Genomic DNA, 26,001 nt, shown 5'->3' on the forward strand with positions numbered 1-26,001 from the left:
CTACCTTGGTGGAAATGCCTTGCCCCTTATAATCAAAGTAATTCTCTGATTTAATGTTTCCTGCTTAGACAGACCTACCTCTAATTTGTAAACCTCTTGGAGCAAACCATAAGGTAAATGAAGCCTCTCCCCTTCATCTCTTAGTTTTGCCACTCGGCTCTCGGAGTTCTGCAGCTCCACTGTATAGGCTTCTGCTTTCTAAAGTGAGAGAGAATGCAAAAAAGTAAAAACCTTTAATAAGGTAGAGAAGTGTAGATACTCATTTAAAAATAATTATACAGTACGGGAAAGAATGAAGGGAAAACGAAGTCCCACTTCCCCTCCATCACCTCCGGCACTCCCCCAGTACCCAGAGCTGACATTTTGCTAATGCATTCCAAGCACGGACCAGTAGGGTTTATACGTGTACCTACTTAAAGTCACTGAACTGCAGACATCGTTTGGTTCTGCAGTTTGCTCTCATCACTTAGGAGCGCCTCAGCATCACCTCCAATTAGTACAAACATACCTGGCTCCTTGTAAACAGATGCTAATATGCTGTTGTGAGGCTGCACACTGCTTTAGAAATGGTCTGTTCTTACTGGACTTTTGAACTGTTCAAGAGTTTTTAATTCAAACAGTACTGTCAGGTCCATCACTGAGTATTTACATATGTATTATCTTTATGCACTGGTCTTACTGTTTTCTTAGGATAAGTGCAAACCATAGTAGGTCCTCACCTCAGTTCATACTTGCTGAATAAATTAATGAATTGAAATTGCTGCAGATGGAGGAGCATTTATGCTTATAATTCCAATATATAACCAAATGGCCTAATTAGTTCTCCTCCCAAGAGGGTGGGGCTTCACTTCCCAACACCCTCACTGATACTGCATAACCTTGCATTTTTGCCCAGTTGAGAGGCAACAACAGTCTTTTGTTGTTTGAATTTACACTTCATAAAGTACTTCAGAGATGTTTTTAAAGGTCACCATAAATAGTTTTTATTTTTATTTATTTACAAAAGCCTTGCCACTGCTCACAAAGGGAAGCAGTTCTGAAGCACAGCCCATACACAAACCTCACTGGGTCCGAGTTAAGTCAGTCTGAATGATTTTATCTTGATTACCTGAAGCTGTTCATCAATACTCTGGCCACTGATTTCACTCAAAGACTGTTGTAAAGATGTTTTATTCTTAATAAGCTGATCATATAATCGCTTTATTTCATTCTGTATAAAAAGATAAATGAAAGAAACAGTGAGATCTCACTTAGCCCTTCAGTATTTAATTGTCCTTTAACTTCCGTACTATCAGACATTTCAAGCATTATACCAAAATACAGGAACCCCTGTGTTACCATCATCCAACTTTAATGATTACTGGCTTCTGGCTGGTCATCACCTCCCCTCTGTATCCTCCCTGGAGCTTTCTTAACTGTACCTAACCTCCCTTCCTTCAGATTATTTTGAAGCAAAGTATTTCACTTGTTATCATGTTTCAGTATATATCTCTAAAATTCCTCCCTTTAAAAATACTACAAATTAATAATAATTCTGCAGTACTATTAATTACCCAGAGAGGGTTACATTTCTCTAATTGCCTATGGTTTTTCTTTCAGGTTTGAATTGGGATCTAAACGAGGTCAAACAGGTTGCAATGGATTAGTATGTGTCTTTAAGTCTCTCGTTATTTTCAGGCTCCCTGCCCAGCTCTCTTTTTGGTTTCTTGGATTTTAGGGGGCGGGTGGCAAAAACAGGTCACTTGCACTGTCCAGCTGCCCACTGTCTGGGTTTGGCAGACTGCACTCCCATGGTGCTGCCTAACATATTCTTCACCCTTTGTATCTATTTTACCTGGATTCTAAAAGCTTAATCAGATACAGGTTTGATTTTATGGGCAAGGCTCCTTCATAAGGGGTGTTGTATTTCATTTATTTTTCATTAGACGACTTAGTAGCTTCCTAACTAGTCTACCCGCCTCAAGTCTCTCCACTGATCCAAAGGCAACTGCCAGACGCACCTGCCAACACACACAGGCAGTCATTTAATGGCTCCCTGATAACTAGAAATCCTCCCATGGCACATTAAGTGGCTGAATGTCATACAGGAAAGAAACACTACTTTGGTTCAACGTAACCAATTCAGGCTGACTTTGGAAGGGTTGTGTTTTCAAACAGTCTCCAACCGTGAGCAGCAGAGCTGACTTGAAGACCTTCACTTAAAGCATGTCTCACCGCTTTCCTTAGCGATTCCAATTCATGAATGCCACCAGAAGTAGGAATTTAAGGAAATTAGGGGTTCACCCTGTAACTTAAAACAGTGCAAAAGATGGTGGAGCACCCACACCTGTACCTGGTAACTGCGGGTGTAGTCGAGGCCAGCTTTCAGGGACTTGCTTCTGGAGGCAGCTGTGGCCCGGGTGTGCTCCACGTAGACGAGGAGGTTATCCCAACAGTCTAGGAACAAGCTGGTGTTCTTGCCAGGCCAAATCATGGCTTTCAAAAGAGCATCCTTTTTGTCATTCATGGCTAAGTAAAGCTTTTTCAGCTCCAGAGCCAGTGTCTGCAAAGTAGGGAGGCAAGAAGGCGGTGAGTGCACTCTGACCCGAAGAGGCTTCAGCTCTGGCTGACTCGCGAGCTGCCTGCGTCAGGACCAGCACCCAGGCCGCTGGTGTTCCCTACCTCACAGAGCACCTGCTGTGCCCAAACATCCTCCCTGAGGAGCCCAGGGGTCTGCAGCATCTCGTCCACCCGGCCGAGGCACTGACTGAGGGGCAGAAATAGTTCAAATAATTTTTTATCCAAATTTATGTCTGTTGCTTCAGTCATATTTTCCTGAAATCAAGAGTAGAAAAGAAAAAAATTAAGATTCCTTGCCTTCCTAATCCTACCTCTCCCTTGGTTTCCACTGTAATTTATAATATATGTTTTTTTAAAATAATTAGTTATTTTGAATACTTTGTGAACTAGGTAGCAGAATAAATGAAACTAAGATGTTAACTGAGAAAAACAAGTTTAAGAAACCCAATGTTAGGTGACATGACTATTCAATTCAATTAAAAGGTAAATCACAAGGTGAAGGACTTCCTTAGGCGGAAGCATGGTCCCAGCTCAATCAGGCTAGCTCTCTTCCCATGCTCCCTGCCTCCCACAACTTAACGGAGGGGAACAGGGGCTAATGAGATCAGGCATGATCTGGAGAAAACAAGTCAAGCAACTTGAAGGGGGTTTGTAAGAAAGAGGTATAGTATCTTAAAGACAGCAATGGTACAGCACGCTGACTATATAGTTAACAATGCTGTATTCTGTATTTGAAAGTTTCTAAGAGAGTAGATGTTAAAAGCTCTCATTGCAAGAAAAAACAATCTAACTATGTATGGTGAGGGAAGTTAATTTGATATGCATTTTGCAATATATACAGTAATCAAATCATTACGTTGTATACCTAAAACTAATAATATTTTACGTCAATTATATTTAAAAAATAAAAGACAGGGATGGGTTGTGGAGCAGGCAGGTGACAATGAAGGCCACTGCCAAATGTACAACTCTAAGGGGGGCCCCCAGGGTTGTGCAACTGTGCTCCACTGAGTTTAGAACCACAGGTCTGTTTTGGCACAACCTATTAGAACCGCTTCTTTTTCTTTACCTGTAATCACCTTGAATTTCTGACCAGTTACAAGTAATTTAGGAGCATGCCAAAGCTAATAATCACCCCATTTGGGCTGTTTCCCTGTCTTCTCTGAAAGACACCTGACGTCACCCAGCACACCATCTCAGCATTAAGCTGACTCAAGGTTGGAAATCCTGCCAATCCTCTCCTCCTTCCTCGCCCTCCAGTGCCAGAGCACCCTGCAGGCAGCACTCACGAACCATGATCCTTCTTCCTGCTAATCCTGGACTCAGGTACAAGAGCCTGGGCACATGGTGCCCTAGGCAGCCACTACCACACTTCCCAGATATGGTAAGAGAGATCACTGCTATTTGCAATTCTAGAATCTATTCCAGTATATGTTCTATTTGTTCAGTAAAGTAAATTATGGCCAATTCACAATATCACACCTCCCTTCTTTTCTGTCATTGCAATGAGGAAAATAGATTAATATGCAGCTGCTACCTGTGTCTGAAGATTTGCTTCTTGACGCAGATCTTCAAGTTGGGTGGTGTAAGTTTTCAGTTCTTCAGTTGATGGGTATCTAAAGTTATACACACTCACACTGGGTAGAATACTCATATTTGTGGTAACCTATTTGAAAAAGGGAGACCCCATCACAGACAGTTTGGGATTGTGCTGACGTTCACTTAAAACGGCAAAAATGCCTCAGTATGCTGTCTTCTAAGATACCTTCTTGAGAAGTGTTTTTGACTCTTGTCATAAGAAAATACCTACATTAAATTTAAAATATTTTGGACAGCATTAACAAGTCATGACAGGCTTTACTTAGACACTGAAGGGTCCATTTAGATATCAAAATGAGGGAAATTAAATCATAATTTGAAAAACAGTAAAATCACTCATTTTTCAATTTAGTAGCAATGCTATACATTTACTGGTAGACCCCTGGTCTATGGCCAACTCTCAGAACATAGTCATCACCCCCAGGGACTGATTTGCACCTTGATTTGTTATTGAAAAGCTAAGTAACTATTGAAAATGAGCTGTGACTTCAGGAGGGAGAATGATTCAGAGTTAATTTCTTTCTCAAACTGGAAAATTCACATATAAAAAGACACAGGGAGGGATGGTAAATGACTATGCTCAGGGCAACTACAGATAGTATTCTTGGAGAATGATATACATTTTGCAGTGTGTATGACAAGGAGAAACCAAGACTAAAACCCTAAACAATGAGTTTGATTCAACTTTCATTGGTCAAATAAAGTTCTTGGCAGGACAGAACTGAAGAGATCCTGCCACACTGGGGAATTGTTGGTAACCTTTGCCCAAGCAGTTTGAGTGCAAAGTTGAAGGCAGGAGCTTGATTGCTGTGAACAACAGTGCTATTCTGCTCCTGGGCTCCCTACTTAGAGAGAAATCCAGCAGTAGCTGGCACAGTATGAATAAAACCTGTAGTGGTAATGATATAGTGTACTGATGGGAATACCTATTCACAGGTACCACTGGCAAGGGCCAATACACAGCAGATTCCAAATCATCTTTTGATGAATGACTGACATTCCTATAGAACCGTACTATATTTTTAGAGCATTCTTTACATGTATTATTCAGTCAACATACAGTAGCTGAGATTTCATAATGTTTCAGGTACTGTGCTAGGCACTCCAATGTGAACCAGACAGGCATGGTCAGTCTTCTAATCTATCTCATAGGGAACAGAAACAAACAGGTGCACAGTACGATGAGAGCTATGATCATGGAAGCCCAGGGTGCAACAGAAGCACAAAGGAGGGACATAATGCAGGTTTCCGGGAGGGTGAAAAGGGGTTAGCCAAGCGAAAACCCTTTGGCATCTTTACTTTCTCAACATAAACTGCTACATAATACAGAAGACATATGTGGATTTAATGAATGCTTGAGTTTTGAAAGATAAACATCATTATTTACATTGTATGTAGACACAGACTGACCTGAGGCTGCACAAGCTCTGGTACAGGTAGCCTTATTTTTGATGAGAGTTCATGATGAAAATATTGCCATTTATCTCCACTTTGGCCTTGGCTTGACAAGACTGAGTCTGGAGAATTGTTTTGGTGGCTAGATGCCTCACTGCTTTTAATGGAAAACAGAGGTGAAAAGAATAATCAACATACAAAAGTTTAATTACATTCAGACAATATTTTATAAGTGATTTTAAAAAACCCTTAACTCTCTCAATCATAAAACAATGGCATGTCTAACTCTTAAAATGTTTTACCTCCCAGATGATTTCTCAGTTGTATCTTTAACATGTTGGCAATACTGGGGCCACATTTTCTTAGCATTAAATTCTATGAATTTGATTAAATCTTTCTGTTCCATTGGCTTTAACTCCAGAACCTACAGTTGAATAAGATTCAAATGGTCCAATTAATCAAAGTTTTTAATTAAGTACATAAGAATTTCTTCTGTTGAGATAATCTGATTTTAAACAACTTCCTAAATCATTACATACTATTTCTCTTTCTTGCTTCTTGTTCCCATTAACTTTTATTTCTCCAGAACCTATTTAAAATATTCATATAATGACCAACTGTTAATATATATTACATACATAGAAAGTCACTGGAAATACACTTACACATTCTGAAACAATAGGGAAATAGGTAAGTTCACCCTGAACATGTTTGTTCATTTGAAATAAGATGCATGTTAATAAAGTAGCAAGGTTGGAGTGTCCCCAGCTAGAGTCCAAGAAAGCTAAGCAGGTTCCTTAGTATATGCTCAAAACTTACATACAGGGACACCAACACACTGTACTTTTCATTCAGTCTCCTAAGAAAACACTCCAGTGGCAGGTCGGTATTTGGTTCAGCAGAGAAGTCCATACAGAAAGCTATTCTTACTCTTGTACTATGAAGGGCTGGAATTACCTGTTGCTGTGGCAGGTCTTTTTGTCTGCTGAACTGTGGCCTTTCGGTTACCACATATTCCAATTCAGAGAGGTCATCTGGTTGGGGAACTTTCTGATGCTCCAAAGATTTCTTTAGAATGGTAGAATGCTGCAAAAATTTTATGATGGCAACTATTTAAAAAGATGACCCATGCTATTTCAATTCTAATAATGAGACTACATAATGGAAATGTTTTATATGAAGTATTGTATTTTGTTATTTACTTATATGCTGATTGAATGTCCTTATTTCATAACAAGTCATCTTATTTTCTCAGCTTAATTCATCCAACAAATTACTGAAAGCCAGGAAATCTATTGCTTATTTTTTCTTGAGAAATAAAAAAAAAATAGAGAAATAGTACTTATCTTCTGATTTCAAATTCTATGTCTAAGACATAAGTAGATTTTTTTAAAAAAAGAGACAACACCTTACGACAGGTGAGCCTGTGTATCTGCAGCCAATCTTATTTCTGCAAATGAAAGTCCTTTAAATAGGAGCCACCATCTCATAAGTATGGAAGCAAATCTTGTACAGTAAGATTATATTCTTAAGATGCATATTGCATTTATAAACACAGAATGCTTTTGAAAGTCACAAGAATACTTTAATTGTATGACACTTTGATCAGTGTACATAAATACTTGTAAATGAATAACAAAAGTATCCCATTTAAGAGGGCTCAACCAGAAATAGGTTTTATGTTTTTTAATAAGAAAAATTTTTTTATTAATGAGAATGTAATTTTTAAAATTTATCATTAATCTACAATTACATGAAGAACATTATGTTTACTAGGCTCCCCCCTTCACCAAGTGCCCCCCATACACCCCATTACAGTCACTGTCCATCAGTGTAGTAAAATGCTGTAGAATCACTACTTGTCTTCTCTGTGTTGCACAGCCCTTCCCATGACCCCCCCCATATTATACATGCTAATCATAAGGCCCCCTTTCTTTTTCCCTGACCTTATCCCTCACTTCCCACCCATCCTCCCCAGTCCCTTTCCCTTTGGTAACTGTTAGTCCATTCTTGGGTTCTGTGTTTCTGCTGCTGTTTTGTTCCTTCAGTTTTTCTTTGTTCTTATACCCCACATAAGAATGAAATCATTTGGTACTTGTCTTTCTCTGCCTGGCTTATTTCACTGAGCAAAATACCCTCTAGCTCCATCCATGTTGTTGCAAATGGTAGGATCTGTTTTCTTCTTATGGCTGAATAATATTCCACTGTGTATATGTACCACCTCTACTTTATCCATTCATCTACTGATGGACATTTAGGTGGCTTCCATGTCTTGGCTATTGTAAATAGTGCTGCGATAAACAGAGGGGTGCATCTGTCTTTTTCAAACTGGAGTGCTGCATTCTTAGGGTAAATTCCTAGAAGTGGAATTCCTGGGTCAAATGGTATTTCTATTTTGAGCTTTCTGAGGAATCTCCATACTGCTTTCCACAGTGGTTGAACTAATTTACATTCCCACCAGCAGTGTAGGAGGGTTCCCCTTTCTCCACAACCTCGCCAACACGTGTTGTTTGTCTTTTGGATGGTGGCGATTCTTACTGGTGTGAGGTGATATCTCATTGTGGTTTTAATTTGCATTTCTCTGATGACAAGCGATGTGGAGCATCTTTTCATGTGTCTGTTGGCCATCTGAATTTCTTCTTTGGAGAGCTGTCTGTTCAGCTCCTCTGGCCATTTTTTAATTGGATTATTTGCTTTTTGTTTGTTGAGGTGCATGAGCTCTTTATATATTTTGGATGTCAACCCTTCGTCGGATCTGTCATTTATGAATATATTCTCCCATACTGTAAGGTACCTTTTTGTTCTATTGATGGTGTCCTTTGCTGTACAGCTTTTCAGCTTGATGAAGTCCCACTTGTTCATTTTTGCTTTTGTTTCCCTTGCCTGGGGAGATATGTTCATGAAGAAGTCACTCATGTTTATGTCCAAGAGATTTTTGCCTATGTTTTTTCTAAGAGTTTTATGGCTTCATGACTTACATTCAGGTCTTTGATCCATTTCAAATTTACTTTTGTGTATGGGGTTTGACAGTGATCCAGTTTCATTCTCTTACATGTAGCTGTCCAGTTTTGCCAGCACCATCTGTTGAAGAGACTGTCATTTCCTCATTGTATGTCCATAGCTCCTTTATCATATATTAATTGATCATATATGTTTGGGTTGATGTCTGGAGTCTCTATTCTGTTCCACTGGTCTGTGGGTCTGTTCTTGTGTCAGTACCAAATTGTCTTTATTACTGTGGCTTTGTAACAGAGCTTGAAGTTGGGGAGTGAGATCCCCCCTACTTTATTCTTTCTTCTCAGGATTGGTTTGGCTATTCGGGGTCTTTGGTGGTTCCATATGAATTTTTGAACTATTTGTTCCAGTTCATTGAAGAATGCTGTTGGTAATTTGAAAGGGATTGCATCAAATCTGTATATTGCTTTGGGCAGGATGGCCATTTTGACGGTATTAATTCTTCCTAGCCAAGAGCATGAGATGAGTTTCCATTTGTTAGTGTCCTCTTTAATTTCTCTTAAGAGTATCTTATAGTTTTCATGGGGGTTTTATGCTTTTGATGTCAGATTTTAATCTTATCTATAAAAGCTTTGTTTTCTGGGCAATAGGAGTCACAAAATTCCTTTAAAATACAGCCTTCCTTTATAAAGAAGGCTTACATCAGACCTCATTACTGGCAAGGACAGTCAACCTAAGCAAATCAAACCAACACCCACCCAGGAAAACCACCAGCAAAATCAAAGCAGTAACAAGAGAGGGCTCAACCACCCCGTTCAGTTTTAAAAGGCGTGATTTTTTCTTTCTTAGTATAATTCCTCCAGTTGTTTGATCATCTCCACCCAGAGCCACTTCCTGATGGTCTACCATAAATATCCATCTACATATATGTCTATACATGGCCGTATTTTACCTGGTCCTCACTGTATTTTTCCTGAAGCATCACCTGGACTTTCTCCAAATTGCATTTCACAGTTTTTAGTTTCAAGGAAAGTGCTTCAGCCTCATGTTGAGTGTCTCCACTTTCTCCCAGGCCCTGATCTTTGCAATTCTCTAACAGAGAGGCAACCTTGTGCTCAATCTCTGTCAGCATAGCCTAGGAAATAAAATTATTTGGTTATTCAAAATTTTGGTCTTGAGGAAGTATTATGCCCCACATTAAGTCAGATTCACTGTAAGTGTAAGAAGTCCCTGAAAGGCAGGTTTCAAATGAAAACCATCAGGAAAAAAGAACAACTTTCATATAATTCCTGTGCTTTTCCCTGGGGGTGCCAGGGGTAAGGGGCCAGGGGAGGGGCTGCAACCTAACCAATCCCAAACCACACGCGTCACTCTCTAAAATAATCTGAAGTGACCCTATCACACATGGCTAACGGTGTCTAGTATAGCACAATGGTCAAGAACACAGACGCTAGAACTAGACTACTTAGGTTCAAAACCCAGCCCTGCCACTGAGTGACTAGGTAAACCTGGGCACCTTACTTTGCTTCAGTCTGCCTCTAGGCACCTGTAAAAGGGGAATAACAGAACTTAGGGCCTCTCTGAAGAGTGAGTTAAATCCATGTACTTTGGCCAGTGCTTGATACATCGTCTATGCTATTTTCCCACCACCTTCCCAATATTTTTCTGTTACAATCCAAGCATTGGGTAGTAATTAAAAAAAAGAATTTCAGACAACTCTGAAAATTCTTTCCCTGGCTCTTTTCCTTCTCTTTCTCAAGCCAAGCAAGCTTCCAAAATATCAACACCACCTCAGAAGAAATAATTTGGAACCTAAAATACTTAGTCATTGATACAGCTGGCCAGCTCACATGCGTCTAAAAATGAATCTGCTGGATAAAATAAGTTTCCCAGAAAGTCACCACTGTATTCTTCCTCACAGACCAAGTTTGCCCTGTCCTGGGGCTCAGAAGCCCAAAAGATGTGCCAACTGGCTTGGCACGTTAAGTGCAGCAACAGCAATCCAACTCACGTCCCGGTACTGAGATCATTTGTGCTAAAAACTCAGTGCGTGACCAGGAACAAGTTCAGTTCTTTGAGAGAAACTTAAGGAAAACTCTACCCTTAAAATAAATTTTCAAATAATGTACCTTATAACTCCTCCATCAAGCAAACTACTTGTATCCCTACAGTCTTAAGACAGCTTAAACAATATACTCTCATACATTTTTGGAGTGGCCATAAACAAAATGTACTATAACTCTGTGCTCCTTTTAAAAACTTAGCTATTTATATATATATACTTTTCCTACATAGGTATGTTTCACGATTCCCATTTTCATAGTTTCAAGTAGATACTCTATGATGCACTTAGCTTCCCTATTGTGCAGCCTTTAAGCTGTTTCTAGTTCTTCACTTTTGTAATCAATGCTACCATAAATATTTTTCTCCTTTTTGAATTATTTTCAGAGGATAAATTTAAAGTAATGGTATGTCAGCTCAAATAAGATGGGTACTTTCTATGCTGATGGTTGACCTCCCACAACATTGAACCATGAGATGCTAATGGATCTATTTCTCCAGAGTTTTCCACGGTGACATCATTTTTGCCAATGTAATGTAGGAACAAACAACAGCTGTTTTGATTCACATGACATTAATAATCAAGGCTCAACAGTTCTTCTCAAATATTAAATTACTAAATATAATTTTTTCTTGACTCATGTTTGCTCCTGTCCTTTGGGCATTTTCCCACTGGGAACTCAGCATTTTTAAGACATTTGTTTATGTTTCAGTATTAAACTGTATGTGCCATGGTGTTACATAAATGAGTCAAAGACGGCCCCTGTATATGCTGCTTTGTCGTTTATTTTTTCACAGCAGGCCAGGACACATTAGGTCAGATCTCACTGGTGCCCAACTCAAAATTGGACCCCACATCTGTCAGCCACGGTTGAAGCAAACTGGGGGTTCGGACACACCCAGCCTCTGCTGCCCTTTGGAGCTCTGACATCACCCAGCTACACTGGTGCATCCGTACTGCCTGCTCTCCTGGAGTTCCTGTGCCTTATTCCTCTTCTGGTGCGGCCTCAACCCTGTTCCAAGCCGCAGCCTCTAGAAGGTCTCCTGCTGCAAGGGACTGTCCTGTCCAAGATCCCACCACAACTCTGCCTAAGTCAGTTCACTGTGCGTTATGTGTTACCACCTCTTTCTGGTCGTGTCTTTCCCTTGAACAGCCCCCAAATCCTTAAACTCACTCACAACAAGTGGCAGGAGAATGGGATTCCAGTGATAATCGAGGAATTGGCATGAGGTCAGTCAGTGAGCAAATCAATCCTGCACAGCTTGAGGCGGCTGAGACTCAACACTTGGAAAGCTACAGGTTTGGTGTAGTGCAGGCTGCTCCACCCTGTAGTACACTCTGTCTTTCCCAGACTCTCCTGTGCCTATCAGCCGGGCCTGGCAGTAGTGCCAGCACATGAACAAAACCATCCCATCAGAGCTGATTTCTGGGGTCAGAGGCGCTGAGCTGCCTGGGGAAGGTCAGCCAACCTGCCCGGGTCCCCACCTGCAGGCACTGGGTGTTGCAAGACCACAGGCCTGTATGGGAATAGGGGAAGAGTACCAGCCTTGGACCATGGGTGGGCTACCCCTAACCCCATAAAGGGTTATAGTGGCTGGACCAGACTCTGAGAGGATGTCCTCATCCCTTGCAGCATACAAATGAGCCAAACAGGCAGAGACACCAGAAGGCTGGTCTCAGCGCCACTGGGAAAGGAGCCTCAGCTGTTGTGACAACCAATAATGAGGCTGCAGTGTCATCATTCAGCGCCTCCCTGGAGGGACACAAAGATCCCAACCTTCGGGCTGAGCCAGCAAAGTTACTCAAAGTGGCTAAAGGCAAGGAAGTTTCTACTCCTGCCCCTCCCAAGCAAGAGTAGGGACATTCCTGGTAAAATGACACCAAAACCCTTTTATGCAATCAGGATATTCAGTTTCATTTCTGATGAAATTCAAAGAGCTTACTATTACCAATAAAGAAGTTACATTTACTGAATATTTTTTATATACTTTCATACAATAGACACTGGCTTATAAACCTCATCTCATTTAGTCCTCAAATTAAGTCCTATGAGATAACCTCCCATGAGGAAAATGAGGTAAAAGGTCATGTCTTCAATCCACAGTTAATATGATAGAGCTGGGTTTGGACTCTAGATTCTGAGCTCTTATCCATTACTGTCTCCCCAGGTACTCTGCTTACATAAGTTCAAAGAATTATCCTGAGAGCAAAAAGTGGAGACCAAGATAAATGTAGTCAGAGGAACATGAAGAAACACACTGTTGCTTTAAGAAAATTACCCAGTCTTGGAAGGTGATTGGTGAAGAGGCAAGCCATGAACTCCGACCCACTGGCCTTACCTGGCACCCTACCAGCTGCTGTTCCACCACCTGCTGCATGTCCCAGTTTAGTGTTTCCGGCTCGAATGCCACGTTGGCTTGGTGCAACCACAGCTCCAGCTCAGCAACCTGGGTCTTGCAGACATGGAGGACTTCTGCAGGCTCAGGCCTAGGTTTCTCCACTGTGCCCTCAAAAGCTCCTTGCTCGTCAGAAAAGCCCACAGCTGTAGCCTTGATAGGAGGTGTGGCACCCTAAGATAAATCCAAAGATAATCCAGCAGTAAAAATCCAGGAGTCCAAAGTTTTCAGATATGCAAAGATATGTGAATTTGCAGCATTTCCCCAGTTAAAAGAAAAAAAAATAGGAAGGGCAGAAGAAAGAAAGAAAAATGCACCTCCACACTCATAGCAACAGTCATGTGACCTTAAGCCCCAGGTTTCCAAAGCAGCTGATCTGCATGTACACAGGTAGTGTTCTTGGGCACAGAGGACGCAAACGGGCTGGCACTTCATTAAGCGGCAGCCCCCAGGAGACAGGTAAGTGTGAGTGAGAGGGTGTGCATGTGGGTGGGTGTGTCTGAAACATTTCAGGGAGTTGGCCAGTGTTTAAAGTTGCATGACACATGATTAAGCAATGCTTGCACTGCCGTGCACTCTTCAAACAGAGAAACAAGATCTTCACACACCAGCTGGGATACAAGGAAATACATGACATGCTTTTAACTTACCATCTTTCTCAAGTAGTTAGAAAAAAAAAATTTATAATCTAACATACATGCTATTACTCATCTAAACTTCTCCCTATTAAAAGTAGTATACAAGTCAAGCAATGAGCTTCAGTGGGGAAATCTGGAAACTTTCCCCCCTATTTTTCAGAAAGAATCCCTAAAACTAATTTTCACATTCTAGATACTCAAATACTGTTGAGTTAAGCACTAGATGGCTATAGTATAATACAAAAAAACATGTGATATGTTCTCTTTATATTGAAAGTGGGTTGCTTACCAAAATAGAAGAATTTCTCTCAGGTACCAAATAAAGGTATTCTAGTAATTATTTAATATATATTTTCAATTTGGAAGAAAAAGATGATTTTATAAATAAATAAATAAATAAATAAATATATATATATATACACACACACACACTTCCCCCAGTCTTTTCCAGAATATTTTAAGAGTCTATCAACCCTTCTAGAGAAATTACTTTAGTAAAAGAATTTGTTTTACTCTACAAAATTACTAATCTCAATAAATATTTTATTATGATGAAATATGATGTTTTCTATATAAGGCTTTCCTAACTTCACATTAGCATCTAATAAAGTATCATTTGGGCCAAGTGACAAACTTCTAATGAGAGTTGCTCACAAATGTATCTGTAACTCAACTCAAATGCACATTTTATAATGTCTGTGGTGTTTTGTTTAAACATACAGCAACAGAAATACACACACACAAAATGTTTTTTTATAAATAACCATGCAGGGCATGAAAATACCACTCACTTTCACACACATTGACGAGTATTATAAAAGCTGGCTCAGCAGAAGTGTCTGAGTTGTACTTGTTTCCACTGACCATCTACTAACTTCCACGTGTTTGCCCTTTTCTGCCAAAATGCTATTTCTCCCCTTACTTCATCAGTATTTTCTTCAAGAATCATTTTCTTAGGAAGACTTCCCTTGTGTTTTGTCTGCAGCTCATACGCAGTCTGGTCTATACTTAGATTCACCTGGTTTCAATTTTCTTTTTTAAATTTGATTTTCTAAAAAGAGCAATGGTTGTGTTTTCACTGCCAGACACCAATTTCTACTCATCTGATTGTTTTCTAGTTTTCTACAACAGATGTTGCTGTAACTCTGGCAAAGATTTTGGGACTCTCTTGTCAGCTGACATAATCTGTCCGTATTAGTTAATTAATCTTTAATAACAGATTTACCATCTGCCTTATTTATTCAAAAACATTATTTGAGCACCTATCATATGCCACACAAATTTTTTTAATGACAATATTGAGTTTCTTCGCTTTCTCACTAACTCCCTGAATTAATGAGGAAACAAGGAGCTGGAAAAATAATCTGGTCTTTATTTGCTAGTTATTTGAGCCTGAAAATAATCCAAAGGTAGAAGGAAAAAAGATTTGCAACCACAGAACTTCATAGCTGAAGGTGGCCTAGGGAACCTGCCAGTAGTTAAGTTCACCCCCTCTTTTTACAGTCTGAGATACCCAAGGGCATTTAATGTTTAGTCAGTTCACACACCTTCCATTTCACCACATTGTTTCTGAGCAGCTCAGGCCCAGGCATCAGTTATCTGCCCAAGGTCACACAGCTCTGTGATCTTTTAATTCTGAGTCCATAGAAGCACCTCTGCTCAGTATCTTCTCTAAATGATAACTTCTGCTTTTAGAATTTGGGGATATTTAAATGAATAATTTATGACTATATATTTTGGGGGGCTGGCTAAAAAGTATTAACCGTAATATTCCTCATTAAACAGAATTATGCCATCTCTACAGCATAACTGGAGATTAATAACACTTAATCCTTTATCGGGCTCAGAGCTACTGTGCTGTGGTACGACCATCTCATTATTTTACACCATTAAGCACATTATTATTTCCAGTGTACAGATGAGAAAACTGAGGCATACGGCAGTTATTCAACATGCTCACAGCGATATGACTAGTAAGTAGAACCAGGATTCAATCCTTTCATTATGCCCTGGAGTCTACAGGTCTACATTCTTGACATAATTTAGTCAATCCTCTGGTATCCAAGTTAACCTCTCAGTTAGTGAATGTTGTACTGCTTGATTTCTGCATCAGTATATCACTGATTAAGTAACAGAATCCAGGTAAAACACAAGCCCATTTTCTGGCTACAGCGATATTCCATGCCAAAAATACCAATTTTAAGTTTACCTAGTATTTTAGTTCACTCTACAAACATGTGCATCTACCCACACCCTGACTATTTATAAAATACAAAACTGCCCCGTGAAGTGCAGTACCCAACAGCACCTGCACAGATACTGGATGTAGCGCTGGGAAGGTGTGGTGGTGACCTCTTATGAGGCCAAAATTATCTTGGTTTCACATCTTTCAATACTAAATATTCATATTAGGAAGGCAATCTGGAATATTCTGGATTGGACTCCTTACTCCTCCATTTATCAGCTGTACTTTTACTTCCTGAATTTTGATTCCCTCATTTGTAAACTTATGGTATTAACCTACCTTATTTAATCTCAGGTTTAAAAAGCAAATATAAATGCCCCTTACATAAAAGGGAGTTAATCAATAATAACTCTCCACTTCATCACCCAAGTAGTTGGTAATAAAAGACCAGTTCATCATGACAAATGGTGAGTAAAAGATCTTAAATCGATCTGTCACATTTACATTCTGTGCCTGAGGGCACATCTTCCAGTTGTACAGCTTGACAGCACATAGGAAGATGTTAATGTTCACAAAGAACTCTTGGCTCGAAATACAAAGTTTTGCAAAACACAGAAAGCTTGTCATCTCCAAGTGCTGGAGCACATGTCTGGAAAGTGGTTTGTTACTGACTGGGACCTACCTCTTCTGTTTGGTTGGAACTCAGGGAGAAGTCTGGGCCTTGCTCAGTGTTTAGTGAGTCTGGTGCCAGGACTTGTGCCCTGGAACTGTCACTTGTGCTCACTCTCCCAGCTGCCTCCTGTGAAGGAACGAATCAGAGGCCCAGGAAAGTTCCCGCTTTGCCACCGCACAAATCATTCTTCCCATGCCTGCTCACTTTACAAACAGCCTGCTTGCAAAAATTTCCAGAGATGTCAGATACACTTAGAAAATAATTGTGTTCATGGGGGAGGGGACAGATCAACTTCCTCAGGGTTGTCTTTATTTGAAAGACTTAAACTCTCCAAAGCTCTCTGGTGAATAAGGAATACATAAGGAAACCAGAGAATTAGGTACCTAAGTGGATTATTCTGAGAATTAAAACTAAGTGAGATTATATGATAAAAGGAAATTTCAAATAATGTGAGAAAAGATGACCTGAGTAATTTGGGAACTACTTCATGAGAAATAACTAAATCTTTGTTAGACTCCCAACAATGAATTCTAATTGTATCTAATACTTAAATGCCAAAGTTATTCCACAAAAATTCTTGAATAAAGTATGACAGTAAAGGAAAAGAATGTTAGTATCAAGAACACAAAAAATAGAATAATGTGCACCACAAAGACTCCATAACTAAGTTAAAAGAGATATAACAGACTGGGATAACAGCTTACAAAGTGCTGATTTTCTGAATCTATTAATTACTCTTACAGTCGATAGGGAAACATCACCCCCTATGTAGAAAAAGAGTCAAATGGCATGAATAAGTAATTCATAAAAGAATACAAAAGCCAGTAAGTACCTAAAAAGACATGCAAAATTCTTAGAATATAACTGCAACTTAAACTTAAACCACTGGTTAAGTTTGGCTAAGACTGAAAATGACTAGTATCAGCTTAGGATCAGGAAAGAGGCACTTTCATGCATTCCTGGAAGAATAAAATTCAGTCTTTCTATAAGGCAGTTTGATAACTGTGTCACATTTTAAATGGACATATACTGTGATCCAGCCAAACCAGTTTTAACCAAGTTTAACAATTGTAAATGACATACACACAAATAATTAACATGGTGTGGTGGGGAAAGTATGGGTATTGCAATCAACCAATCCCGATTGCTCTACTTAACAGGTTGCATGACTGTGGACAAATTAACCCAGACTCTGAGCCTCACTTACTTCATCCTTAAAATGGGAATATAATATACCTCACTCATGTTTTTGTAATTATTAAACAAGATGAAATATAAAAAGCATCTAGCAATTCCTAACAAAATGTTACTTACTTTTCAGCTCCTTGTACTGAAAATAGTAACTGCTGTTAGAAAGGTATGAACCAAGAACTGAAGGTAAAGCTTAGGTAAGTTGGAAAGGCAGGTCAGGATCATGAAAGTCTGGAATGCCAGGCTAAAATGCAAAAGTTTGCATTTTATTCAATAGATAAGCAGAATCCTTAGAAGACTGAAGCTTGATGTTACCTATTTTGTCATCATAAGATGTATTAGGCAAAATAACTGGAGGCTGGAAACCCAATTAAAAGGCTACTTCAAATATCCAGGGAAGAAGTAACAATTGCCTGAAATAGGATGATGGCAAAAACATGAGAAGGATATAAAGGATAATGGGCATCACTTGACCACTGATTGGATATGAAAGGTAGGACAAACACGGCATCTACTCTGAAGTTTGTCTTAGACTTGGAAAATGGTTGTCTTGCCAATGGGTTTTAGCACTGGGCAAGTTCGCTATGGATTCAGTGTGACCAAAGAAATGACAGTAGAAATGTTCTTGGGGTGAAAGGGTTTATTACCCGGCTTGCTCTCCTGGTGGTAGGTCGAGCACTAGCTTCTCTGCCTCCGCCCAGAGCACTGGGCTGAGCTCTCTATATAGCGCAATAATAGCTTATTGCCTAGGGTGTGGAAGCAGAGGCCTAGCTTCCAGTTTCAGGCCAGTTACATCATCAGGTGGTTTAAGTCCAATGAGAATCCTGGCCAATGGAACCCCAACTGCCCCACGATGGTGGTGCCATTAACAGAGCCGGAGAAATCAGGAGAACACAGCTTTGAAGATAAGTTGGTAAAATGGGTTTGAGATGAAGAAAATATATCCAAAAGGAAATCTATCAGCAAGCTAGAAATGTGCAACAAATTTAAGGAAAAAGGCTAGCAATTTGAATTGGGAATCACTGGCATAGAAGTGAAGACCAAACCCATGGGAGGAGAGGAAATTGACATGGGAGAAAACAGAGAAGAGAGAAGAGGACGGAAAACTGGGGGAGTGCCTGCCCTCACAGAAATGGAGCAAGACAAGAAGTGGAGGAGGGGTCACAGGTAGATGAGACAGGACAGTGCAGAATCAAGAAAATCAAAGGAACATTACATTTCAAGAAGGAAGAGGTCATCGTGGTGTCTAATGCTGGAGAAGTCAGTAAGAATTAGGATTAATATAAGGGCACTGAACTGAGTTCCAGGGGTCAATCGCAGTTTAAGTATAACCAGGGGCAAAATCCTGATTACAGAAGGGGCCAAGGGTGTGGAGCACCAAGTTAAGGACATTTAGTCATAATGAGAGAAAACACAGTAATTGACCTGGGAAACGGGATCAAGAAATTCAATGGCTTAAAGTACCTTAGTGAGCCCAGTACAGAATAGAACAATGTAGATGGTCAAGTTCTTGCCATTCGTGAAGTTGTGTCAGGTGGATGCATAGTCATAATGAGGATTTCTGAATGCTATCAGAAAACAAAGGGAAATAGACAGGGGTATCGTGGAGGAGGCTAGTTGAGATGGGCCTTTGTGGATAGGTAGGAAGTCTACAGGCATTTATGCACAGAAGGGCATTCCAGGAATGCAAAGCAGGTTCTGAAGGGACAGTCTGGGCTCTGGGACAGTCGGTTTGTTAGGAGGGGTGGGGCCACAGGGGTGGGGAAAACAATACTTCCCACATAAAGAAAGGAACCCGTCCAGAGGCAGAGACCCCAGATGGAGACGAGAAGACAGGCAGAGCCCCATTCCAATGATTAGTGACTAGACTGGCCTGGGAGCAGGAATAGGGAGGAGTATGGGTTCTTAATGATGCAGAGATGTTTCAGGAGCAAGGGAAAACATCATTTTCACATCAGCTTATAATGATTTGCGAAAGTGTGGCCAATTGCCCTCTACTTGGGAGAGATTGGAGATTTAGTAGGTCATAAGGAACAAAAACGGCTAATTTCATTTATCATATAAACTACTTTGTTCAAAAGAGTTATGGGGCTCCTTCCCACGTACTCCCCAAAAGAGGCATGTTAAATGCTTTAAAACACTATGGTAAATGTTTAAAGTGCTCCTTTTAGTTATGTTTTGTCAGTTTGGATTTTCGCATATGGGGTTTTCCTCAGAAAAATGCTCCATTATCGCTGAGTTCACAAAAGAAATGCAAATAAGCAAGTATTAGCTCTCTTTGCATTTATTCAAAGGTGTGGATGAGACACTTTTAATAGTTTCCAAACCAAGAAGGTTCCCTCCTGATGCATTTTTTCAAACAAAAAATTTTCATTGACCTACTATCCCTTACCCTCCATCTCCCGCCCACCCATCTAAGGGGATATGCCCAGTATTACCTGAATGATTGTCCCAGAAGATGAGGATTCTTTATCTTCCTCCAAGTCTTTCTCATTCTTCCAAAATAAAGACCAAGACCCGGAAGATGGCTCTGCTTTCTTGTCTCCATTCTAACAGTTATCAATTGATTAGCAGTGGGAAGTGATTTCCTACCATCATAACCAGCATCCATAACTCTTTTATTCAAAATTCAGCTCACCAGGCAGTATAACTAGCCTTCATTCCACCTCGCCCTATTTTTCAACTCTTTCTCAGGCTAACTAAATCCTATGTCTCCAAATGTGCATGTTCTACTTGAAGCCTAAAAAATATTCTTAAAAGTGGGGAGTCAGAATGAGGTATCACCTCACACCAGTTAGGATGGACAACATCCAAAAGACAAGGAAAAACAAAGGTGAGGATGCGGAGAAGGGGGAACCCTCCTACACTGCTGGTGGGAATGTAAATGAGTTCAGCCATTGTGGAAGCAATATGGAGGTTCCTCAAAAACCTAAAAATAGAAATACCATTTGCCCCAGGAATTCCACCTCTAGGAATTTACCCAAAGAAAACAAGATCACTGATTCAAAAAGACATATGCACCCCTATGTTTATTGCAGCACTATTTACAATAGCCAAGCCATGGAACAACCTATGTGTCCATCAGTAGATGAATGGATAAAGTAGAGGTGGTACATATACACAATGGAATATTATTCAGCCATAAGAAGAAAACAAATCCTACCATTTGCAACAATATGGATGGAGCTAGAGGGTATTATGCTCAGTGAAATAAGTCAGGCGGAGAAAGACAAGTACCAAGTGACTTCACTCATTTATGGAGTTTAACAACAAAGCAAGACTGAAGAAACAGAACAGCAGCAGAATCAGACTCCAAGAAGGGGCTAGCAGTTACCAAAGAGACAGGGGTTGGGTGGGGTGGGTAGGAAGGGAGGGAGAAGGGGATATTATAATTAGCACACATAATGTAGGGGGGTCACAGGGAAGGCAGTATATAGTACAGGGAAGACAAGTAGTGACTCTACAGCATCTTACTATGCTGATGGACAATGACTGCAATGGGGTGTGTGTGTGGGAATTTGATAATCTGGGTGAATGTAGTAACCATAATGTTGCTCATATGAAACCTTAATAAAAAAAAGACAGTGTTATCAATGATACCTTAATAAAAAAAAGATTCACCTTTTCAAAATAAAATGTGGTGACCCATAGGAAAAAAAAAGTGGGGAGTTGGCTCATGCCACACAAAGGAGATCTTTAAAACAGTGCTTTAGGAACTTAATCTGCTTTGGTAAATGTAAGCTATCTTTAAAACAGCAGCTTGATGAATATTTTGTTCTTGTTGTCAGAGATAGCCAATGAATATTAATTATAAACAAATCAGACCAGAGGCAAATACAGATTTCAAGTTAGAATCATACATACACTTTTTTTTTTGGCCCTGGTACCTCATCCATTCTTACAATTCTGTCGTGAAAGGTCCTCATCAGGTTACGAAGTTGTCTGATGGTCGGAGTATATAGTAAACCTGTACTCTTTTTCTTGACCTACCCCTCAGTTCCACCATGTCCTAGTGAAACACTGTAATGGGTTGTTCTGTGTGACAATGGAGCTGTTTACCAACTGCAGAAAGAGTCTGGTGGTTACACGTAGACATAAAACCTCTAAATTGCTACAATTTTCTTCCTGTTGGAACAAGACCTATTATACTTTCATTTTTAAAGTATGAAATGAAAATCAGTATCAGGAAAGATTTTAAAGATATACAAAGATACATAAAGAATTTGAAGTATAAAAGACCTTTGTAACTTTCGTTTTTAAAGTATGAAATGGAAATCGGTATCAGGAAAGATAATTGTAAATGTCTCATTCAACCAGTTCAAATGAAGTAGTTAAGCATTAGTATCAGTTGCTAACACAACTTTTCATGTCCTTGGCAATGATGTTGAAGAAGCAATTCAAATATGGGAAAACCAAGTTCTGAAAGCACACCAGGAGTGACAAATAGCATACTCTCATAACTTCAAGAAAGTACTCAGATGGCAGGATACAAGAAAGAACTTCATCTTCTCCCTTATGCCAACAAGTGTGAGTAAATTACTTTACCCTATCTGGTGTGAAGTAATTTAGCTGCACTTAAGCAACACTAATAATCTAAGAGAACTGCTTTAATCACCCTTATGTCAGCACTAAGTTTAAACATCCTTGTTTCCATTCATTTTAAGATCTTCTCAGTGACCTTCTTTTAGAAATTTTGGTTCTAACAAACTTGAAGGAGAAAATCAGTTTCCTTACTTCACTTCTCAGCGAGCTGTCTTCAGCCTCTTCCTTCACTGCTGGCAGGAGAGACATGGAACCAGCTCTGTTCAACTGAAAGGCACAACATAAAGACACTTGCAGCCAGGCTGCCATTCACTATCACCAGGATTCTGGCCTCACTGCATTTTCACGGAGCTATTTTTTTACTCACTTTTTTTCACTCACTTTACATAAGCAACCTCCAGCTCAGCCAGCCAAATTATCACGACTGGGTCAAACCTTAAAGCCTTCCATTTGCATTGCCCTCTGTGGCCCCTCATCAGAAGATCAAGAATGTGCTTCACTGACGAATGTGGACACAAGAGTGGGCTCAAAGAGGTGCTGGGTACATTTTTGAGTTTGCAATGTGCTGACTATTCAAAGGGAGGCTCCCACCCACCTGCCCCTGGAATTTCATAAGCACTGCCTTAAGTAATTCAGGCATAAGAATTCTGGGTTAAGTCCAGAACAGACACACCCCACAGGTTTATATTCACTTGTGGGCAGTCTCAGGTGGAGTATTTCCACTTTTTAAAATTCCTTTACTATAGGCCATAGGCAGATGCCACAGGCTTTTCAGGTGAAAAATACCACCAATTTAACACCCTTGCAGAATGTGGGACCAATATTAACCCAAAGTCATACCCACCTTCCACTCAGAAACATCTCTCTCAGCCATTCCATCTTCTGCTGCTGCTCCAGCCGTCAGCATTTCTTTTTCTAACTCTTGCTGTTCTTGCTGTAAATGCTGGTGAAGGCTCAGTATGGCAGCTTTCAAGTCCACCAACAAGTCGTCTTTTTTCTGGTTCAAACCCTGAATCTGCTTTTCCAGACCTTCTCTCTCTCCCTGTGCAGAAAGAGTGTTTGCATTGCTTTGGTGCATCTGAGGCCCTGGCATGCCCCTAAGAGCCTGCCAGCACTCAAGGCTGGCACGGGAGACAGGACTGTTCTCTGCTGTTCAGTCTGCAGAGCAGCAGCTAGTCTCAGCACAGGTTAGTTCTCTCCATCCTGGCTGCATTTTCAAATGACCTGGGGAGGGTTTCTAAGCAACCTTATAGGATGCCTTAGCCTCACCTGACACCTAGCCAATCAACCTCTGGGGGTCAAGCTGAGGCTCATAAATTTCTAAGAAGCTCCACAGGTGACTGCTGTGCAGCCAAGATTGGGAGCCACCACTCCATTGGCCACAGGACTGACCAACCAGAATCCACAGGGTCAGGACCTGGGAACCGGCACTTTAATAAGCTCCAAAGAAGATCTATAAGCAGACTAATATTCAGAAGCCACTAAGATAAAATAATGTGAGAAATCTCATTTTATTCTTTGAAGCCTCTGCATTATTACTGAATTTACTTTTCTCACAGTCAAAGCTTCCTATCAAATTGGAATAAACAAAGGTACCATGATGTGTAACTTACTTTGGGAATAAAGAACAGATAATTCCAAGCTTTATAATGTAACTTTAAAAGTCTGTATGATTGGTGTGTGAGAATAAAATTTCTTGTATATGGTGGAAATGCAGGTGCCCATTGCCTGTCTAAGATTATAGAATGACAAACTCCTAGATTTGTAAGAAATAGCAAGTATCACCTAGTCTAATATCCTCTTCTCCAGTCCCGTGTACGGCATCATTGGACCTCTGCTTGAGCTTTGCACTGAGAGCTACATCGAAAATAACCTGCTCATTTTAGCCACCTTCATGTGCTGGAATTTTGTTCCTAATACACTCCTTATACCCCTTTTCTTTCTCTGTTCTCATTTCTGTTCTCTCCCTCCCTCCCTTCTACCCAACCCATCCGTCCACTAGATACAGAATTATAAAATCTTTGTTAACACAGAGAAATTTAACATGTCTTTACAAGTCCAGGAGAAAGCAGGTCATTTCTGTAGGGTGGCAGCTAGCTAGAGACAGAACACAGACCCAGACTTCCGGACACTGAGCCCCGTGGCTCTTCTGCTATCGCACGCATCCCAACAACAATACCCCTTACTGTCTGAACTCCAGCTCCTTGTGATTGCTTTGGGGACTGGTAACTGAATTAAATCTGAGTTGGCTGTGCTATGTGCCATTTTCAGTAAGCACTGAATTCCAGAGGTAGAGTGCCTCCCAACAGACGTAGTGCAGACATTAGAGTAACACTTAAAAGCAAAAGAAAGGTCTGCAGAGCCACCAGCATTATGGTGGCAAAGTCGGGCACACAGTGGCCATTTGCAGCAACATTATCTGTGGACCTCTGAGGGTCCACACCCATCAGGTCAAGGTCATTTTCACAGTGATACTAAAATGCTATTTAACTCTTTCACTGTGTTGACATTTTTCACCATGTGATGATGACACAAAAGCATTGTGGGCAAAACCACCGGAACTTTCTATGAATCAAGGCAGTGACAGCAACTATTTTAGTACTTACTAGTGTCTTCACTATCATGTACTTAGCCATAAAAAAAAGTCAGCTTCACTGAAGACTATCCTTAAGAAGAACATTACTTTTCATATTCTGTGTGACAAAGCGGGATGCATACATAAAGCACTTCTACGGCCACCAAAGTATGATGGTTGAGGAAAAGCATTTGTGTGATTATTTAAGCGGCAAGCTGAATTTCTTTTCACTTGGGAAAAAAGCTGCTAAACTATATATAATTTATGTATATATAGTTACACACATGAACTATGTATCTATATACTGCATATATGTATATTGGATATATACTATATAGTACATCTACACACTTAACGATTTTCCTGAAGACATAGATGTTCCAATTAATGAATGTGAGTCTTTTAGTATCAGCTACTGAACTGTGTCAGTATTTGGAAGATCTACATAACTAGTGAAACAGTATTTTCCAAATGACCAAGCACAATGTTATAAATTCATGCATGGCTAGAAGATCCATTCAAAGTACAAGACTGACCAATGGATTTTAATGTACAAGTATCACAAGTTCATTGACATGGCTTTAGATACCTTTTAACAACAAATGTGTCAGTAACTTCTACTTGTTGAAGAGTTCAGAGAGTGTCCACAATTATTTCTATGTACATGTCTTTGAGGGGCTGGATTGTTTTTATATACTTAAAACCACATACCTCGCTGGATGGAATGAAGAAGCCAGTGAGAATCAAACTATGTTCTAGTTAACCAGACAGTAAAGAGATTTGCAAAAATGTGAAACAGTGTCACTCTTCTCACTATATTTTCTTTTGGAAAATGTAATTTTTTCCACAAAATCCTATTATTTGTATCAACATACAATGGGTTTGTATTGCTATTTTAAATAAACTAAAATATTTTTACGTCTTTGAGTTGAACTCGTTTCTATAATGGTAGATACAGCTCATATAAAAAAATCTCTTTGAGGTCCTTAACTTTTCTAGCGTAAAGGGAGACCTGGTGTTTTTTACAATGCTGAGACTTTAGTATTGATCTGCCTTACTGAGTGTATCATTTAATGGCTGCGCCACCTTGGGTCCCTCTGTACTTCACTTAACCTAATTTGCCTAGGTCTCACATTTAATCAAGTGGTGTGACTTGGCTTTGAATACTATAGCCAATTGCCTGCCTCTATCAACTTGATGGCAGGAAAGAAGTAGCTCCCTACAATCTTTG

The 26,001-nt window shown here is 40.0% G+C and overlaps 1 protein-coding gene across 14 annotated transcripts in view; it reads right to left on the reverse strand.

The window, feature by feature from the left end:
* SYNE2 (spectrin repeat containing nuclear envelope protein 2) overlaps window positions 1-26,001 on the reverse strand; it is a 319,309-nt gene that overhangs the window by 82,526 nt on the left and 210,782 nt on the right. For 8 of the 14 annotated variants that reach the window (XM_036906082.2, XM_057488386.1, XM_036906083.2 and 5 more), the window contains 13 exons: window positions 23,040-23,237; window positions 22,388-22,462; window positions 20,092-20,202; window positions 12,910-13,140; window positions 9,461-9,643; window positions 6,511-6,639; window positions 5,856-5,977; window positions 5,569-5,710; window positions 4,097-4,225; window positions 2,662-2,814; window positions 2,333-2,542; window positions 1,109-1,210; window positions 79-198 (listed from right to left, as the gene is read on the reverse strand). In XM_036906082.2, coding sequence (XP_036761977.2) covers window positions 79-198; window positions 1,109-1,210; window positions 2,333-2,542; window positions 2,662-2,814; window positions 4,097-4,225; window positions 5,569-5,710; window positions 5,856-5,977; window positions 6,511-6,639; window positions 9,461-9,643; window positions 12,910-13,140; window positions 20,092-20,202; window positions 22,388-22,462; window positions 23,040-23,237 — 1,905 coding nt within the window. Of the gene's footprint in view, window positions 1-78; window positions 199-1,108; window positions 1,211-2,332; window positions 2,543-2,661; window positions 2,815-4,096; window positions 4,226-5,568; window positions 5,711-5,855; window positions 5,978-6,510; window positions 6,640-9,460; window positions 9,644-12,909; window positions 13,141-16,471; window positions 16,589-20,091; window positions 20,203-22,387; window positions 22,486-22,562; window positions 22,714-23,039; window positions 23,238-26,001 lie in introns of those variants that run through there. The other 6 variants (XM_036906091.2, XM_036906080.2, XM_057488389.1 and 3 more) reach the window with 6 other exon arrangements.

The sequence above is a fragment of the Manis pentadactyla genome, chromosome 11 (assembly GCF_030020395.1).
Source record: "Manis pentadactyla isolate mManPen7 chromosome 11, mManPen7.hap1, whole genome shotgun sequence".
Classification (NCBI taxonomy): Eukaryota; Metazoa; Chordata; class Mammalia; order Pholidota; family Manidae; genus Manis; species Manis pentadactyla.